General features: G+C 40.7%; 1 protein-coding gene across 3 annotated transcripts in view; it reads right to left on the reverse strand.

The window, feature by feature from the left end:
* Positions 1–233: 233 nt before the first annotated feature.
* LOC125457058 (immunoglobulin superfamily member 3-like) overlaps positions 234–19912 on the reverse strand; it is a 41786-nt gene continuing 22107 nt past the window's right edge. For all 3 annotated transcript variants that reach the window (XM_059650295.1, XM_059650297.1, XM_059650294.1), the window contains 4 exons: positions 18749–19150; positions 16725–17141; positions 8281–8694; positions 234–2793 (listed from right to left, as the gene is read on the reverse strand). In XM_059650295.1, coding sequence (XP_059506278.1) covers positions 2576–2793; positions 8281–8694; positions 16725–17141; positions 18749–19150 — 1451 coding nt within the window. In that variant the 3' untranslated portion in view covers positions 234–2575. The remainder of the gene's footprint in view (positions 2794–8280; positions 8695–16724; positions 17142–18748; positions 19151–19912) is intronic.

Here is a 19912-nt window from a genome sequence, read left to right on the forward strand (position 1 = left end):
ACAGCAGGCCCAGCAGCATCTCAGGAGCACAGGAGGGGACGAACTGGGCTGGTTTTGGGATGCGGTGGGGGAAGGGGAGATTTTGAAGCTGGTGAAGTCCACATTGATACCATTGGGCAACCCTGCAGCCCAATGGTATCAATGTGGACTTCACCAGCTTCAAAATCTCCCCTTCCCCCACCGCATCCCAAAACCAGCCCAGTTCGTCCCCTCCCCCCACTGCACCACACTGCATCCCAAAACCAGTCCAACCTGTCTCTGCTTCCCTAACCTGTTCTTCCTCTCACCCATCCCTTCGTTCCACCCCAAGCCGCACCTCCATCTCCTACCTACTAACCTCATCCCACCTCGACCTGTCCGTCTTCCCTGGACTGACCTATCCCCTCCCTACCTTCCCACCTATACTTTCCTCTCCACCTATCTTCTTTTCTCTCCATCTTCGGTCCACCTCCCCCTCTCTCCTTATTTATTCCAGAACCCTCACCCCATCCCCCTCTCTGATGAAGGGTCTAGGCCCGAAACGTCAGCTTTTGTGCTCCTGAGATGCTGCTGGGCCTGCTGTGTTCATCCAGCCTCACATTTTATGGCCTTTACTTCCCCTTAATGACTGCTGTTTGAACTTTAGCACTCTAATGCCAGCTCACATAGACTTCCTTGACATGCCTTCTTTCATCTTAAAGCTCGACATTGTTCTTTGGAGTATTTAGAAAGCAATTGTCAATAATTTGTTTTGCATTGGTATGGAAGCTGGCAGAGGAGCCTGTAACCTTGCAACTGGTGTACTGCAACAAATGTTTCAAGCTCATTTTCCTACCCCATTGTCTAATCTTGTTTCGCTGAATTCTGGAGGCTGGTTGAAATTTACTTAAATGTTTGATCATTCTGCATGCAATATACCTGACTATGCACAAAAATTCCCCAATTGTAATAATACTAAACATTGCCAAAAAAGGTATAAACACTAAAAAGCTACTGAAAACAATGTAAACGAGAAAATAAAACTCTTCGATATCTCCCTTATGTCTGGTATAAACCTTAATAAAAATCAGAATCCCTTCCTTATTACCATATTCCCCTAAAATAAGATTTATCTTTGAAAAATCTGCTTCCTCATGCATGGCAAAATAAATGCCATCAGAAAAGCTTAAAAAACATTCTGACTCCAACTGCACGCACATGCAAACTGTTACACGTAATACTGTCTCAGTAAAGGCTGGCTCTGAACTACAATTGCTTGAATAACTGAGCCATCCTGCCCTTCATCACAACACATTTAAGGCCTTTAGCATGATGTATATTTTTAAAAAGTCTTGTCTCCTGCCATGTTCTGATAGTATCTTTCAGAAATAAATTTTAAATTGCTTCTCTCCTATCTGCCAACAATATTAATATGCCTGAGGTCACAGGCTATATTCGACTGGTGAAAGTTATTTCACCCATGTCCAACAGTCTGCTTAGAGCCCGACGATCACCATTCCTTATTTCAGCATTAAACCAGCACTCTCAATTACATTACCAACATTGGCTATTTTTTGCATATAGAACTTCCAAATGTTTCTCTTCCCTATTGTTGTTGGCGTCGGTGAGATTTGAATGATGTGCTTCCATTGTACTTTTTCCCAGGCTTTTCACTCTCTTATATATTTGAAGAGGTGTTGTTTCAGCCACTTCATTTTAAGACTGAACGAATTAAAATGAATCTGGTTTCACACTGCAGTGAGAGTAAACAGCTCTGCATTATCTTCAAGGTTTGGACAAATACTTTGTATCCTAGTGACAAAACAACCGCTAAATATACAGTGTCCCCGACAATGCACTTTCCAGATACTGAATAACTAATTCTTCTCTGCTGATGCAGCAATTTAGTATAGCAGTTTTGACAAGTCCAATCCTGAGCACAAATTCTATGAAAGCATCGCATTGCTTTTCAGGGCTTGGTCTGTTAGGCTTTTAGAATATTACACTCTGCTTATTTCGTTATTTTTACACTTACAGGTACTCTAGATTTGGGGCATTGGCTGCAATAATTTCAACACATGGGAAGGGTTGAAAATGAAACCTTCATGAAAAAGTATTGATGTTCATCTTAAGTTTGAATTCAAGAACGGAAAATTACAAGAAGGTTCCTAAATCTTAAATGATTGCAATCATGCAAAGAATGAAGTGAAGTTGTTTGAAGCAGAAGATAAGCTGGGCTTTCTCGCAAATTACTGCAAAACCAATGAAAACATATTTATACATTTCTTGTTCAAAGTTTATCAATGACGTGGAGATGCCGGTGCCGTACTGCGATGGACAAAGTCAGAAGTCAAACAATATCAAGTTATAGTCCAACAGGTTTATTTGAAATCAGAAGTTTTCAGAGCAGAGCCCCTTCTTCATCTGACGAAGGGACTATGCTATGGAAGCTTGTGATTTCAAAGTTTATAAAGTCTAGTTTATAGTAAAATGAAAATTAATGTTCTGTTTGGTTGGCACCACTATGAATATTTCCCCACAAGTGATATCTTGCTGCCAATTAGGTCACAGTTCCCATAGCAACAATAGAGAGTTGCAAAGATAAAAAATTGAAGTGCTATTTTACATTTTCTTCTTCTTCACTCTTAGGATCGTCAATGAATGTTTCTATCGGTGTCCAAAAGCTCTTTTCATTAATAGGTTTCTGTGGTTTCTTTGGCCTCAAATAAAAATAAAGTGCAACGATGATAAGAGCTATAATGACTATAAATGGATAGATAAATATGAAGTAGAAGAGAGAGGACGATGCACAAGCCTTTGAGTGAAGAGTAGCACCTAGAAAATAAAACAAAAACATGTTAGAAATGATAGTATTCTTTGAAACATTGGATAGTTTGAGCTCATATTTTCAATCTAAAAACGGAATCTGAACTTTAGGTAACTTTTTTCTAAGATAAGACCACAGCTCCAATCGGGCTTGGGGGGTACTGGACTGGTGTGGGAAAGGGGGAAGAGAGTGTGGGGACGGCCTGGGGTGGAGTGGGACGAGGGTGGTGGAAGAAAGAAAGAACTAAAGAAAAAAGGGTGGTACTGGAGCTTAGTGGTTAGCACTGCTGCCTCACAGCACCAGGGACCCAGATTCAATTCCACCCTCGGGCCACTGTCTGTGTGGAGTTTGCACATTCTCCCCATGTCGGTGTGGGTTTCTGCCAGGTGCTGTGGTTTCTTCCCACAATCCAAAGATGTGCAGATTAAGTAGAATGGCCATGCTAAATTGTCCATGGTGTGTGAATTAGGTGGATTAGCCATGGGAAATGTAGGGTTACAGGGAAAGGTGAGGGTGGCGGGGGGGGGGGTGGTGGTTGGGCCTGGGTGGGATGCTCTTCAGAGGAGTGGTGTGGATTTTTTGGGCCAAATTGCCTGTTTCCAAACTGTAGGGATTCTATGATAACTTTAAGCTCCAATTCCAAGATTTTCAACTGTAGAGCAAAAAGCAATCAGAAAATAACTTGCATTAATAAGAAGAGTATGTGCCATTCAATGTGGGACTTATTCTAAAAATGAAGCCGGCTTTTCAGTTTAGTTGAAAGTCATTCATGAAAATCCTCCTTGTCAGCAATCCCAAATAAGTATTTTGATAATACTGAAAATTTCGTATTCAAGTATTCAATTTATACACCATATTTTGTCTCCACATTCAGTTATGTCTCACACATACCATGTTCTAGTTTCATAACTAAACATTCTCATTAGTCTATGCATTTTAATCAATTACTAAATATTAAACATTATTTCCATATTTCTATATTGAAATTTTCTTTAAGAATGCAAGTGTCTTTCTAACACTTTACCACATCCAAGTAATTATGTCTTTGAAGTTCCATTCCAGGAATGGGAAGATGGGTGGCAGATCTCCTGATGTATTGTGTAAGAGGTACTAGTATTAGTGAGAGATTCCTAGATAACCCATAGCAGATGTGAGGCTAGATGTATCAACTGAACAAGTGAATTGCTCCAGTTATTTCACATTCGTCGCTGGCCAGAAGAAGCCTTCGGCCTCCCCCAGCCCTAAATGCACTTCCAAACCTTCAGTCTCTAGTGACTATTGGCTTTGTCTGCAGACGACCCCAGTTGTGCCCTCTTGCCCCTTCTTTGTAGCTCCCTACTGTCAGACTATAAAAATAGGGAGTATTGGGAAAACTATTAAAATGGGGGACTGTCATTAGGATCCACAAGGCGTTCATTTCTATATTTTCTTCATTTTTGCTGATCCTTGCTCAGGCTATAGCATATTTGCTGATTGCCAAACCATCTAAAGGATCCTAAATGTTGCTGTGGGCTCTTTCAAGGGTGTCACAACAATAGTCAGAGCTCTATCAGTATGACCTTCAGGGACTGGTCATGTTGGTTGCTCATTGGAATCAATGACAGAGTAAGCACGAGCTCACAGCGGCTGCATGGTCCAACATGCTGAGAGAGTGCCAACAGCAATACCACTGCAGGGGTAAGTAGGTAAGAAGAAAATGCTTCTCAGGATGACTCATCATCTGCTACTAAACCACATCAGTCTAAAATCATAACCCAAGTGCAGCTATCATATATTATGACTTAAAGCTATTTGCATATGCAAAGTATGCATTTTTCATGTAGATTTGCTGCTTGAACTTTCCTTTGTTCTGTTGAATTTGCTTTGTGCTAAGGTCAAAGCTGCAAGGGAAGCTACGTATAAATACCGAAATGTATCAAAGTAATAAAGATCACAAAACAATCAACTGCACCAGGAAGGGAGTATGATCTTCACTGTTTTAACCACAATGTAAAATCCAGCCATTGAATGATTAAAAAAAATATCTTCCTGATTTAAAATAACAGATGGGTAATAAATTGTTACATCCATTCACTTCAGCTGAAATACACAGCAAATGTACTTTTCAAATACTGCTACCCTAAAAAAAATGACTTTATGGAGTTTTTGATATTCCATTACGTCCTATTGAATTATATTTTCAGTAAAATCAGGACAGAGAGATAATTAAAGCAGACTGTGACTGCTCTAGTAATGATATATAGCATGTAATAAACAGCTCTTGGAATCATTTTGTTCATTCCAGATGGTATTATGATAGAACAACTTAAATCATGAGGCAAAAGCCTACGAGAACAATAGACTATATGAGGTTTGTGTTATTAAAGCCCTGGTGCAACCTCAATGTTGACTACATTTCAATGTCTGTATATTATAAGTGATATATCACCAACAGGGTTATGTGGAGAGACCATTGTAGTGCAGTAGGTAGCAGCCCTGCCTCTGGACTCGTAGTTCAGGTTCAAATTCTTTTTCAGGACTTGATAGCCTAGTTTGGCAACTTCTAAGTTATTTTAATATGCTCCAGGCAGGTAGCAAGAGCAGGGCACACTCTTGCTCAGCTTGATGCTGGTGCTCCACAAGACCTAGTGTCTGGCAACAGGCCACTGGCCTATTCATGAAAATTCCAGCCATGGCAAGCATAAGTGAGCATGTGGTTTGTTTGCCTCATGTACCACTGCCAATGGAAAGAGTAAATAAGAATATGGCTACATACCAATGCAATCACAATCAAATCCAGATGTAAACCAAGGAAAAGCTCACTTACTATTTTGCATTCATTTGAAAAGTTTATGATTTTGGTAAAATAAATTATTTTAAGGCTTTTTTTCAATTCAGAACTTTTACATGGAAATAGTAGTTATTTTTTAATCAGTATTTTAATTATTGTGTTAAAGAGTAAGACTATTGAAGAAAATGCTATGGCATTCATGGAATTTGAGTTAAGTTTGAGGACTTTAACCCCAACAAAGAAATAATTTGTATAATTATTGCATTCTGCTTTATTTCAGAAGTTACTCAAAAACTAATTAAATGCTTTAAGTTAGACATTGTTATTATTTAGGGACATTATTATTTAGGGACAGGACTTGTTTCAGTTTTTCAAGGACAATAAGAATGGGTAATAACTGCTGACCTTGCCATTGATACTCCCATTCCATAAATAAATGAAAAAAAAAGAACAGTCCTGTACAAGCTTTAAAGTAACTCCATGTTTAACTTCTTACATGAATGTTACCTAAGTACAGTACTGGAATAAAGCTCCGACCTGAGTCCACATCTCTTCATTGATTTCACCATTATCACTGGACTCAAATGAAATTCTATTTTGTTGTTATTGCTGTGATTGACCCAAAAAAATCCCATTTCTTTTCCTCATGCAAAATCTTTATTTCCTTTCAATGATTCTCACATTCCTATAGGATTCTTTGATCAACCAAATTTGAATCCTGCCCCTCACCTGAAGTGACCTTAATAGCAACGCACCAGTGTTCGAGAGAGAATGTTAATTCTTGTCAGATAGGTGGTTCCACCTCTCATCTCAAGCTTCCAACCTTTATCTCTCTAATCAAATGTTCTTAATTGCAAGTATCAGTTATAAAGCAGACATCCTGCATTTCCTTCATTTTCAGTTATGAAAGTACATTTTTTTGCTGGTGACAGTACTGATTGCTCTGCCAGTATTTTTATTTGTATTTTTCCAACGAAAGACAGTGAGTAAAGGAAAAGGAAAATGCATACATTTTAAAGACCTCGTTGCAGATCCTCTGAGCCGTAACCACATCGCAATAGCTCAACTGAGCCAGCGTATACTGACTAAACCCAGGAAGTCTGCAGCTGATTAGTTCATAACTGAGATTGAGCCAATTAGTTTTAAGTTTCTATGGGTAATTTTAGCTAAATGACCAACAGGAAACAGGCAGATTGATAGAAACAACCATTTCATTTAGAGTCATTGGGTTACATAGTAACACAGCATGGAAACAGGTCCTTCAGCTCAAACTGGTCCATGCTGACCATGGTGCCCACTCAGCTAGTTCCAATTGCCTGCATTTGATCCATATCCCTCTAAACTCTTCTCATCCACGTCCCTATCCAGATGTTTTTTAAAAGTCAATAAAAACTGTGGTGCTAAAGAAAGTAGCTACTGCAGCTTTCCCATCAGGAGAAGATAGTGGGAAGAGGAGTTGTGTCCACAAGAGTCCTGAACAGCTAGGATCTTTTTTTCCCTCACCTTTGTGGCCACGAGTAGCAGCAGTGCTCCTCTAGATTTCACAGAGAAAGTTTTTAGGCCTTTCCCTTCATGCAAGGTTCTCCCACCACCAAAACATTCCCTCACTTCCCAATTGTGGGATTCATTGTTGCAAAGTCCACAAGGCCAAATCTAGGTAATGGCAGGAACCTGGTATTGGTAGGACGTATTTGCTTTATTGTGTTTTCCATTGGCTTTCTGACAATTATTGGTGATAAGTCGGTAAGTGAAATTTATTAAAGACTCAGGAGTTCAAATAATCAGATTTCTGGGGTGAAATAAAATAAAAAAAAACTTCAAATCGCAGTGCTTCTCACCCATCCCAAATCAATTTCAAATCTTTTCATTCAGACTTATTATAGTCAGACGGAGTGTGTACCACACCTTATTCTGATTTCCATAGTGACTTTGGTCTGGCCTCCGGAAAGTACCTTCTACAACATAGTAAAACACACATTCTCTGCAGTCTGAGCAAGATCACTGAGTTAAAGCCAATTAACCACAAATTGAGAAACAGGAAAGAAAGTGGAGTTAAGACTACAACCTTATAAGCACTCACCTTATCAAATAGCAGCACAAGTACAAAGGGCCAAAATGACCTACTCATAGTTCTAATTTGTATGTGTGAAAAGTTCTGCACTTTGAGACCCCAGGCGTTTAGAACTGAACTGAGCCTGCCTGAATTGACTTCGTGTATGGCTTTTATATCCAGAAGATAGAGAAGTTTTTACCATTTAGAAATTGAACTAAATTAAAATCTAAATCCCTGAGATAAACGGCAGCTTCCTTCTACATTCCTCAATATATGTAGCATTGGTAATTATTAGAACAAGTTACTGTTGTCAATTTGCATTCTCTCTGAATCATATAGGCATTTACTGCAGTGTTCTGGTCAAGTTTCAGAACGGAAACCTTCAGTTCCTTTCTACGTATTAGCTGTCTACTAGAATTAGAGAGATATAAAGATAATAGCTTCACACGCATCACCATAAGTAACTCATCTTTCTGATGATTGTGTTTGAGTCTAGTGTCAGTGGAGAGAAAGAAAGAAAGGTCAACATTTAATATACAATTAATCCAAAATCCCATTCTAATATTGGCATAACTTGCATCATTTCTATGCAGCCTGATTGAGAAACATATTCCAGGAGACATACTTCTGATCAAACAAGTTGGTTTCTGGTGAAATAGTTATATATATTACCTGGTGTCTGAACTTGAAGAATTATTGATCCAGAGCGAGCATGTCCTTGTAGAACCCATTCATTCTGGGTGCCAGAGACCCATTCTTCCACATCACAGAAGTAAACACCATTGTCACTCTGCGCTGCCTTCTGTATTATCAATTTGTAGGTGTTACTGGAGGTCTTCACACTTTGGAATTTCATCATTTTCTGAGGATCTACCTGCAGATCTCCAAAATATTGCAGGATATTATTTCGATCAGCTTTGAGAAGTGCTGTCTCCTTGGTGTTTGGATTATCATTTTGGAAGTACCATGTGACTGAAAATTGTGATTGTCTCTGTGTCTGGTTAATGATCTGGCATTCAAGTTCGACAGCAGTGTTCTCATTTATTGAGAGAGTTGAGTTATTGTTACTGATTTGTAGGTTTGCATCTGCAGAAGCAATACAAGACAAAAAAATCATGAAACTTGCTTGGAAGTGAGGAAAATCACAGTGCATTTTGGCGTTGAGCTCAGAGAAAATGTGCCAAGTAAATTGCAGGATAATAAAATGTGGGGCTGGATGAACACAGCAGGCCAAGCAGCATCTCAGGAGCACAAAAGCTGACGTTTCGGGCCTAGACCCAAGGGTCTTTTGTGCTCCTGAGATGCTGCTTGGCCTGCTGTGTTCATCCAGCCCCACATTTTATTATCTTGGAATCTCCAGCATCTGCAGTTCCCATTATCCCCAGTAAATTGCAGTATTGTTTTCTTCAGGGCTTAATTGTAAACTCTACCTTGAAGATCTGTAATCAAATCATCATTGCGCAAGTTTTACTTTCTCATTTTACTTTAATCAAGTAACCAGAGACACTAAAGTTATGGATAGCGTTGTATGTTCACCAGTTTGTTGCACTCTTTGTATGTCCGGTTTATCTCTGAGCAATGCAGAGATGACCCTAGTGCTAGGTCTGAACAGCTTTACTTACAGTGCTTTAAAATGGTTCCACAATCATAGAAGCTCTACACAAATGTTCACAGCTTGAGTTTTTCAGGTCTTTCTGGAAGCATTTGTTCACTTTAGCATTCAGAGATTTCAGCCAGGCTCATTTAAGTACAATGAATGTTAAGTCAATTAAATAAGCCCATGATAAAACTCAGAAGATTTAATCCATTGAACACTACAGAGAATAAATCTCCATTCACTAAAATAATGTTTTGTATCATAAATACTAGGGATATGGACATTTTCTCATCTATACTAAAAACTTTTTAAATTTCAATTTGATACAGACCTTCACTAACCATCATTAGTCTAACAAATTCACTAACATTTAAAGATCACAAGTAAAATCTAGAATTCTGCCCTAATCTTACAAAAGCAACTAGTTTCTGTTGAATATGGGCACATGACATTAGGAGTACAACTTATATGTGACAGACTCACCAACATAGACCAAACTAAATTTTGAACTCTGTAAAAAAAGGTGCTTCAAGAGGAGGATAGACCTATTGAGACTGAATGTTCAATTTTCCTGTTAATGCAAAGGCAAGAGTGGCTTGTAAGAGATCCTTCATATCTGGATGCATAGGAGTAAGAAACTTTTATTATTTGTACTGCTCTATACCCCATCCCTTTATTATCACTACATAATCCCTACATAATATCGTCAGAGCTGCACCATCATTGCATTATTTCAAATGGTTCAAATGGTTCCACTACTATCGTTACAATGTAACAGGGGATGGATAATGCAGTTTTTTTTTAAAAAATGGATCAGATTTAAACAAATATTCAACAGAAATGTGGTTGAAAATTTCTGCAATTGAGCTTCTTCTGCGCTTTAAAATAATTTGTTCAAAAATGTCCATTACAGCAAGACAGGCATGTAAAATTTTCCTATCCTGCCAACCAGCACTGAGGTGGGTCAATTACTGCCCATCACTCTCTATGCAATCATTGATGAGGTGATGGAACGGGTCAACAGAGCTTCAAGTTGTTCTTGCTGAGCAACAACTTGATGTTCAACTTGGGGTCCATCCAGGTCATTCAGCTCATTGCAGCCTTGCTCCAAACATGGGCTAATGTGCTGAGCCCTAGAGGTGCAGTGAGAATTATTGCTTTTGCTATCAAGGTTACATTTGACTGAATATGGTGTCAAGTACTCCCAGGAAAATTAGGGTTAATAGGAGTCAGGGGAAAACACTATGCTGGTTGGAGTCGTACCTAGATCAATAGAAGATGGTTATGATTTTTGGAGGACACAACTAGGGATGTTCACTGATGATTGAGCAATGTTCAACACCATTCATGACTCCTCAGGTACTGAAACAGTCTGTTGTCCATATGTAGCAAGACCTAAACAGCATTGAGCTGATGAGTCGTGGGTACATTCATTCTTTACAATTCCTGGCAGTTATTATGTTCAGCAAGAACCATCACCCCTAGAGCATTCAATGGCATCACTATCACTGAATTCCCCACCGTCAACACCCTGGGGGCTTAACGTTGGCCAGAACTTGAACTGGAGATAATGGGAACTGCAGATGCTGGAGGTTCCAAGATAATAAAATGTGAGGCTGGATGAACACAGCAGGCCAAGCAGCATCTCAGGAGCACAAAAGCTGACGTTTCGGGCCTAGACCCTTCATCAGAGAGGGGGATGGGGGGAGGGAACTGGAATAAATAGGGAGAGAGGGGGAGGCGGACCGAAGATGGAGAGTAAAGAAGATAGGTGGAGAGAGTGTAGGTGGGGAGGTAGGGAGGGGATAGGTCAGTCCAGGGAAGACGGACAGGTCAAGGAGGTGGGATGAGGTTAGTAGGTAGCTGGGGGTGCGGCTTGGGGTGGGAGGAAGGGATGGGTGAGAGGAAGGACCGGTTAGGGAGGCAGAGACAGGTTGGACTAGTTTTGGGATGCAGTGGGTGGGGGGGAAGAGCTGGGCTGGTTGTGTGGTGCAGTGGGGGGAGGGGATGAACTGGGCTGGTTTAGGGATGCAGTAGGGGAAGGGGAGATTTTGAAACTGGTGAAGTCCACATTGATACCATATGGCTGCAGGGTTCCCAGGCGGAATATGAGTTGCTGTTCCTGCAACCTTCGGGTGGCATCATTGTGGCAGTGCAGGAGGCCCATGATGGACATGTCATCTAAAGAATGGGAGGGGGAGTGGAAATGGTTTGCGACTGGGAGGTGCAGTTGTTTGTTGCGAACTGAGCGGAGGTGTTCTGCAAAGCGGTCCCCAAGCCTCCGCTTGGTTTCCCCAATGTAGAGGAAGCCGCACCGGGTTCAGTGGATGCAGTATACCACATTGGCAGATGTGCAGGTGAACCTCTGCTTAATGTGGAATGTCATCTTGGGGCCTGGGATGGGGGTGAGGGAGGAGGTGTGGGGACAAGTGTAGCATTTCCTGCGGTTGCAGGGGAAGGTGCCGGGTGTGGTGGGGTTGGAGGGCAGTGTGGAGCGAACAAGGGAGTCACGGAGACAGTGGTCTCTCCGGAAAGCAGACAGGGGAGGGGATGGAAAAATGTCTTGGGTGGTGGGGTCGGATTGTAAATGGCGGAAGTGTCGGAGGATAATGCGTTGTATCTGGAGGTTGGTAGGGTGGCGTGTGAGAACGAGGGGGATCCTCTTGGGGCGGTTGTGGCGCGGGAAATGCGGGAGACGTGGTCAAGGGCGTTATCGATCACCGTGGGGGGAAAGTTGCGGTCCTTAAAGAACTTGGACATCTGGGATGTGCGGGAGTGGAATGTCTTATCGTGGGAGCAGATGCGGCGGAGGCGGAGGAATTGGGAATAGGGGATGGAATTTTTGCAGGAGGGTGGGTGGGAGGAGGTGTATTCTAGGTAGCTGTGGGAGTCGGTGGGCTTGAAATGGACATCAGTTACAAGCTGGTTGCCTGAGATGGAGACTGAGAGGTCCAGGAAGGTGAGGGATGTGCTGGAGATGGCCCAGGTGAACTGAAGGTTGGGGTGGAAGGTGTTGGTGAAGTGGATGAACTGTTCGAGCTCCTCTGGGGAGCAAGAGGCGGCGCCGATACAGTCATCAATGTACCGGAGGAAGAGGTGGGGTTTGGGGCCTGTGTAGGTGCGGAAGAGGGACTGTTCCACGTAACCTACAAAGAGGCAGGCATAGCTGGGGCCCATGCGGGTGCCCATGGCCACCCCCTTAGTCTGTAGGAAGTGGGAGGAGTCAAAAGAGAAGTTGTTGAGTGTGAGGACGAGTTCAGCTAGGCGGATGAGAGTGTCGGTGGAGGGGGCCTGGTCGGGCCTGCGGGACAGGAAGAAGCGGAGGGCCTTGAGGCCATCTCCATGCGGAATGCAGGTGTACAGGGACTGGACGTCCATGGTGAATATGAGATGTTGGGGGCCAGGGAATTGGAAGTCCTGGAGGAGGTGGAGGGCGTGGGTGGTGTCACGGACGTAGGTGGGGAGTTCCTGGACCAAAGGGGAGAAAATGGAGTCCAGATAGGTGGAGATGAGTTCGGTGGGGCAGGAGCAGGCTGAGACGATGGGTCGACCAGGGCAGGCAGGTTTGTGGATTTTGGGAAGGAGATAGAAACGGGCCGTGCGGGGTTGGGGAACAATGAGGTTGGAGGCTGTGGGTGGGAGGTCCCCTGAGGTGATGAGGTCGTGAATGGTGTTGGAGATGATGGTTTGGTGCTCGGGTGTGGGGTCATGATCGAGGAGGCGGTAGGAGGTGGTGTCGGAGAGTTGGCGTCTGGCCTCGGCGATGTAGAGGTCAGTGCGCCATACTACCACTGCGCCACCCTGGACTAGCTTTGTAAATGCAATGGCAATGACAGCAGTTCAGATGCTGGGGGTTCTGTGGTAAATAACTTATCTGTTGTCCACTGTCTACAATGTACAAGTCAGGAGTCTGTAGGAACACTCTGCACTTGCCTGGAAGAGTGCAGCTCCAATAACACATGGTTGACACTATCCAGGACAATTCAGCCCACTTGATTGACACCCCATTTGCTGCCTTAAAGATTCACTCATTCCATCCATAGTGACAACTGCGTATAATATTTACAAGATGCACTACTGCAACTCACCAAGGCTCCTTTGGCAGAACTTTTCAAATGAAGTTCTGTAACCTCTACTAACTGAGACAGAGAAGGACAACAGATACATGGGAACATAACCTGCAATCTCTCCTCCAAGGATATCACCGCCACCCTCCAATCACTGGATCAAAATCCTGGAGCTCTCTTGCTAACAGACTTGTGGATGTGCTATTATCACACTGTAGCAATTTAAGAAGACAGGTTATCATGACCTTCTCAAAGGCAATTAGGAAATGACAATAAATGCTGCTCTAGCCAATCTGTGAAGGAATTTGAAGAAAGGATTTAGCTTAGTAGGTGGAATCGCATAATTCAGGGTTAATATTCCCTCTAAAACCTGGACAGTGAATTAAAACCTTCAACATAACCCATGAAAATTAATATTCCACTATTCTTCTGTGTTATGCACTTTTTGTTATTTCTCCACATTGTATCAACAGTGACAGTGCTGAATCAGCAAACAACGCAGAACCTTTACAGTGTCCTATGCTACTTCCTTTGTTATGTTACATGTTTCTCAATCCTTCTAAACAACATAAATTAATTTGCCTGTATCTACATTAGATTTTCTCCACAAATTGTGTAAGCAATTGCATACCAACTTGAAACCCTTCTTCTTTCATTCTTAAAGTTCTCTATATTTTATATAATCTCAAAAATGAAAAACTGTTTTTGTATTCTGGCTAATAATGTCATAACAGCAACTACAGTGATATGGTCATCAACACTGTCTCCATCCAGTACCCCCAAACTCTGACCGTGTTTCCCATTTTATAAAAATTCAATTTCTTTTAGTCACATTCTCTTCTAGATTCCCATGACTTTTGTTTAATTTAACATATTCTTCCAAGTTGAAATTTATCAAAGTTCTTACGAAAAAGTGGAATTAATGATAATGACATTACAAAAATTTCACCATTTATTTGTAACATCATCAGGGAGGTTTAAAGGGGTTTTCATCACAGGAATGTTTCTTCCTAAATCCAGGATGACTTTAAAGTTATAATATACAAACTGACTTAGATATATATTGTCCTTTCACTGTCACAGTGTAAAAATCATAGAAATTCTCTTTGTAGCACTACATTGAAGGCACCATCACCACAAAGCAAGTGCTAATTCACAAAATTGACCTACTGCCACTTTGTCAATTACAAGTTGACAAAGCGTAAAATATTTGCCATTTCAGTGGACATTATTGTGTAGTATATATCCATGAATCTACTTTACAGTATCTTTGTCAATATTTTACTCAGCACCAACATAAGTCAGAATCATATTTCTCTCCCTTTTGAATCATATGCACAACATGTTGTTGTAAGTAAGTAAGTAAGTAACATGTTGTTACTTCTAATCCTGTGTCACTTCTATAATACCCAGAAATCTTTCAACATTACACTCTGCTATTTTCCACCCTAGTCTCATTCTGCAACTGCTGTATGTCTGGCGGGATTTGTCTTTATTTCTTTTAACTCATCAAATAGTCCCACCTCTCACATTTCAAAATATTCTGCAAGGTACCACAGTTATTGAAAATCAAGAGGTTGCTGGTGAATACTTTAAGACGGTAGTGATAAAATAATCTTTAAGTTATTCCACCACTTTCATCTTTTAAGGACATAGGCTTGGATTAAGCAAAAAAAAACAAGGACAACCAGGGTGAGTCTGTTGTCTGCCCTTCTTCTGTTGCAGTCACTGACCCACTTTCTGGAGCCAGAGATCATTATTTATGTAGGTCAGATTGATGGAAGCCATGTCAGCAAGCAGGTATGTGCCCCTCAACAAGCAGTATTGGATCTTAAAATTTAAAGGAGCTGGAAGGATCCAAAGATAAAATTACAACTTTTCATGTAAACCATAAATTTGTCCGATTCTCTCATCGCTCAAATGATTGGAGCCTCAAAGAGGAATAGGTACTCATTATATGACCTCAACCATACTATGTACCACTATCCAGCGTGGACCAGAAGGTTGGGTTCAAGTTCCACTTGCAGAGGTGTGTCATAACACATCCAATCTGGTTGATTTAAAAATAAGCGTCTGTACAACTATCCCAGGCCTGTTGGTGCCTGAAGTCAGCCACAGTAGTGGCAAAAGAGAATTAAACAGAGTCCATCAAGTGCTGCAGCAATCTGGGATCAGACTGTATAATTCCTTGTGAGTCAATTGAGTAGCCACCTCATTTTATTTGTTGTTTTCCACGATTATATAGCCTGATTTTTGACAGAATAACAAAGGGAAAATCATATCCTCCGTAGCCATTCTTTCTTGAAATATATGATAACAAAAATTCTACTCTAATTGATTTTTAAACTCAAAAGCCCATTGTTACTCATTCTTAGCATTTTCTTACATTTCTTCTAATTCTCTTAGCTCACTTCGCCCCACGGATTTCATTTCCCAACATTATTTTCTTTTCTTAATGCACTTATCCATTGGGGAAACTATTTAGTTTAACGACCATTCAGATTCATGACTTAGAAGTTATGCATTGTATGGGCTACAGCCTGCTAATTTCCAACAGGCCAGCAAATATGAAAAGTTACTTCTTTAGTTAGCATCACATGTTTCCCATCATAAAAGTGATTGGAGAAGCAGATGGGATTTTCCCAACAATCAACAATTGATTCATGAATCATAAAGAGTCTAATGATGATCATGAATCCATTGTCAAAAAACCCCATCTGATTCACTAATGTCATTTGTCGAAGAAAACTGCCATCTTTAACTGGTCTAGCCTATATGTGACACCACACCCAAAGCAAATTTGTCGATTCTAAGCTGCTCTCAAGAATAGGCAAGAAATGCTGGCCTAGCTGGTGGCACCCTCATCACAAGTGAATTTGAAAAAAAAAAAATCAATCACCGCCAAATTATTATTCCTTAGTGTTTGTGCTACTGAGAGCTCCACACATGATTTTCACTTCAGCATTCCTGGTTGCAGGGTGCAGTTATGTAAGAACATATGAAATTGGAGCAGAAGAAGACCATTCAGCCCCTCAACCTGTGCCAGCATTCAAAACGTCATGATTGATCTGATTGCACTTCAAATTCTGCAATCCCATCTACTGTGATTAGTTCTGGGTGTCTTGCCAAGCAAGGAAATATCTAAGAGATAGTAGGAACTGCAGCAGATGCTGGAGAGCTGGATGAACACAGCAGGCCAAGCAGCATCATAGGAGCAGGAAAGGTGACGTTTTGGGCCTAGACCCTTCTTCAGAAAAGGGGTCAGAAGAAGGGTCTGGGCCCGAAATGTCAGCTTTCCTGTTCCTATAATGCTGCTTGGCCTGCTGTGTTCATGTAGCCCTACACCTTGTTATCAAGAATCTATCCTTGTCTTAGTTCATTGTATTGGACAAAGAAATTGTCGTTTGTGCCGGTGCTACAATATTTATGAGAAATTTAGGAAATTTGTTTACCTGCTGTACGCACTTGCACAATTGTCATTGCTGATGTATCCTCTCCCACTTTATACCAGATGTTGTTGGGATCCAAGAGCCACTCTGTTACGTGACAGTAGTAATTTCCACTGTCATTTACATCAGTTTTCTGTATCATCAACTTGTACACATCACTGGAGGGCTTCTCATCCTGAAATTTCATTTTCTTCTGAGAATTAGTAAGCAATTCTCCATAGTACTGGACAATACTGTTGCGATCAACGTTCAGAAGATTTTCCCCTTTCACGTTTGGTCCATGTGGCTTACTGAAGAGCCACATGACTGAGAATTGGGAATCGTTTTGAGTTCGAGCTAAAATTTTACATTCAAGTTCAGTGATGTCATTGATTCTTTTATATATCGTGGTAACTTGCTTAGTAAGCTGTAAGAGACAAGCTACAAAAATAGAAAAGACAGCCTGTCAAAATAATTTCACAGTATTTCTTTGCAGCATTTAGTTTCAACATGATGTACCATGGAAATCAGTCAATGACTAACTACTATTTTCCTTATATAAAACTTATCCATGTTTAATAATCTAACAGCACCAAAGATGCTGCAATTATGAACTTATGGCACTAATGATCTTGTTGTCTTTGCATTCTTTTTATTGTAAATTATTTTTTATCCCATTCTTTCATGTAACTGTCAAAATTCTAGACATCAGTGAGTTAAAAGAACTGGTTACCTACTCTTGGTTAGTTCTGTCATTGCTCAATTAATGCTGTTTATTTCCCAGAAGGTATGGAAGTACAGCAAATTCAAGGGATAAATTGCAGATTTTCCAAGACAATATGAACAACTTAACTCTGTTTTAGTGCTGTCAGGTTCAGTGTAATGTTTCATAGCAGAATATATACAGAGAATCAATATATATTAAAATACGGATTTTCTTTGAATGCATCAAAACTGCATTTTAGCAATAAGTTGACATTGTATTACTGGCATAATACAGCCCCTCGAATGTTTTGTTTGACTGCAGTACCTTAGATAAGTACAAACAATCTCATTTTGCCAAGAATCTATTTAATTAGGAAGGAGGTCAAAAAAGAATAGGCTATCCAGTCCCTCGCGCTTGCCCTGCCATTCTAGATCATGTCCCATCACCTTCCTTAATACAATTTCCCCACCTATTTCCAGACCCCTTTTGATATCATTAGTATCTAGAAATCTATTGACATCCATCTTGATCAATGAGTGAACTTCCACAGCCCACTAGGGTAAAGAATGAGATTACCTCTCATTCTTCAAAAACTAAAATATCCCTTCAATTTTTCCTCGTAGCTTAGACCTGCTATTCCAGGAATCATTCTGGTGAATCCCTGCTGCACTGCCTTTTTGGAAGGAATGTGTCTTTCCTTATGCAAGTTGATTACAGGTGATTGAACAATACTAAAACACAATGGTGGAATTATAATTATCTTATTGATGATTTTTAATATTGAATTATAACTGTCATGACCATAGGTCAGAGCTCTGAAGGACAAAAGAGAAGTACAGCACAGGAAAAGCCTGCTCAGCCCTACAGGCCTGTGCTGATCATCATGCCCTGACTAAACTAAAAAAAACAAACCTTCTCCCCTATGGACAATTAAGGACATTCGGGACTGGTAATCCAAAAAAAGTGTTTTTTTTAAAAAGAGGGCTGATGCACAAAAAGAGTCGCTGTAAATTAAGTGGCTGTCTGTAGAGAGAGAGAACCATGGAATTTCACACTTAGCGATGCAAAGGAATTTCTAACAAAGAGCAAAAGAGGCGAACAGGCAGTCAAGGCAGACTGGACTGTGATCTCTTGTGACTACAAATGTAACAAGGTTACCTAAATAAAAATTGAAATAACTGCAAATCAGAAACAAAAACATAAAGTTGCTAAAATAACTCAGCAAATCTGGCAGCATCTGTAGCGAGAAATCAGAGTTACCATTTTGGTTCTAGTAACTCTTCCTTGGAACCCTCAGTTTCACTTTGATGCTGTAAATATGAAAAGTAGTCTGTCACCTTACCTGGGGGTCCAACCTTTACTTCCAGGATGTTTGATGTTGCACTGGCTTTTTTGACCCATTTGTTTGGATTATGCCTTCCCCATAATTCTGCAATACATAGAAACTTCCCAGCTTCCAATTTACTGGCCCTTGAAACACTCAACCGGACAGCATTGGACACAGATTTCACTACAATCATCTTTCCTTTGAAGTTCTCTGCTATGTTCCCCCACTTAATCGCGGTATCATGGGTGAAAGTTACAAGGTTGTAACTGTCATTAGAATTGGCTGGTTGGAATTTCCAGGATACAGATGCTGGCACATGGGTAATATTTATCGGCCTAATGATACACTGGAGTTCAAATGTACCATAGTATTTCACAGTTGGTGTCCGGGTGATTGCCGTAACCTTAAAGTTGCTTTCTGCAAACACAAAAAAAGAGAAAAAGTTAAAGACTGTCAACAAACTCTTCTGAGACTTTCTAGTACAGATAATTGAATCCCAAACTATAAAATCAGTTTAATTAAAACAAAAAAGAGAGTATTCCCATAGGGTGTAAACATTGTTTGCAATATTGTGATGTCAATTCCCATTTCAATATTTTAGAAACAGGACAATTCTGGGTTTACAGGATGAGAACACTGCTCTTTTGTTCAATTCAATTAATCTTTGATTAGTGAGACCATGTTTTTCTCGATAGCCAGATTCCAATAGGCAGCTTGTCAGAAAGTGGATGTTGCTCTTTAGAAATTCTAAAGCTTTCCTCTGGAGAACCACAAAAAGCAGAGGTAGATCATACCGAAGACCCACCCTGCTAGTTACCCGCTAGTCATAGGCTGTTATGTAGTAGCTGGTTCTGTGCCTCTTTATATCTCTTTCAGGTCAATAAGTGGACTAGTAGCAGTAACATGGGGCCTGCAGGTTAAAATTGCTATGGCCCACTGCTACTTCTGTCTTTTGGGAAACCAAATCACTGAAATGGTTTCTGTCATCAACTTGTTCAGAGTTAAAATACAAACCTGCAAAGAGGTGTTGTACAGTAAGATAGGACTGGGTCAGTAGGGCCATTAAAGCTGCTCTGACATTTGGTCAGATCAAGGCGGTTCTAACTGTGACCTAACTCTCTGCCTTAAAAATATTCAAAGACTCCTAGGGAACAGAATTCTGTAGCTCATGACTGACAG

The sequence above is a fragment of the Stegostoma tigrinum genome, chromosome 12, assembly GCF_030684315.1.
Source record: "Stegostoma tigrinum isolate sSteTig4 chromosome 12, sSteTig4.hap1, whole genome shotgun sequence".
Taxonomy (NCBI): domain Eukaryota; kingdom Metazoa; phylum Chordata; class Chondrichthyes; order Orectolobiformes; family Stegostomatidae; genus Stegostoma; species Stegostoma tigrinum.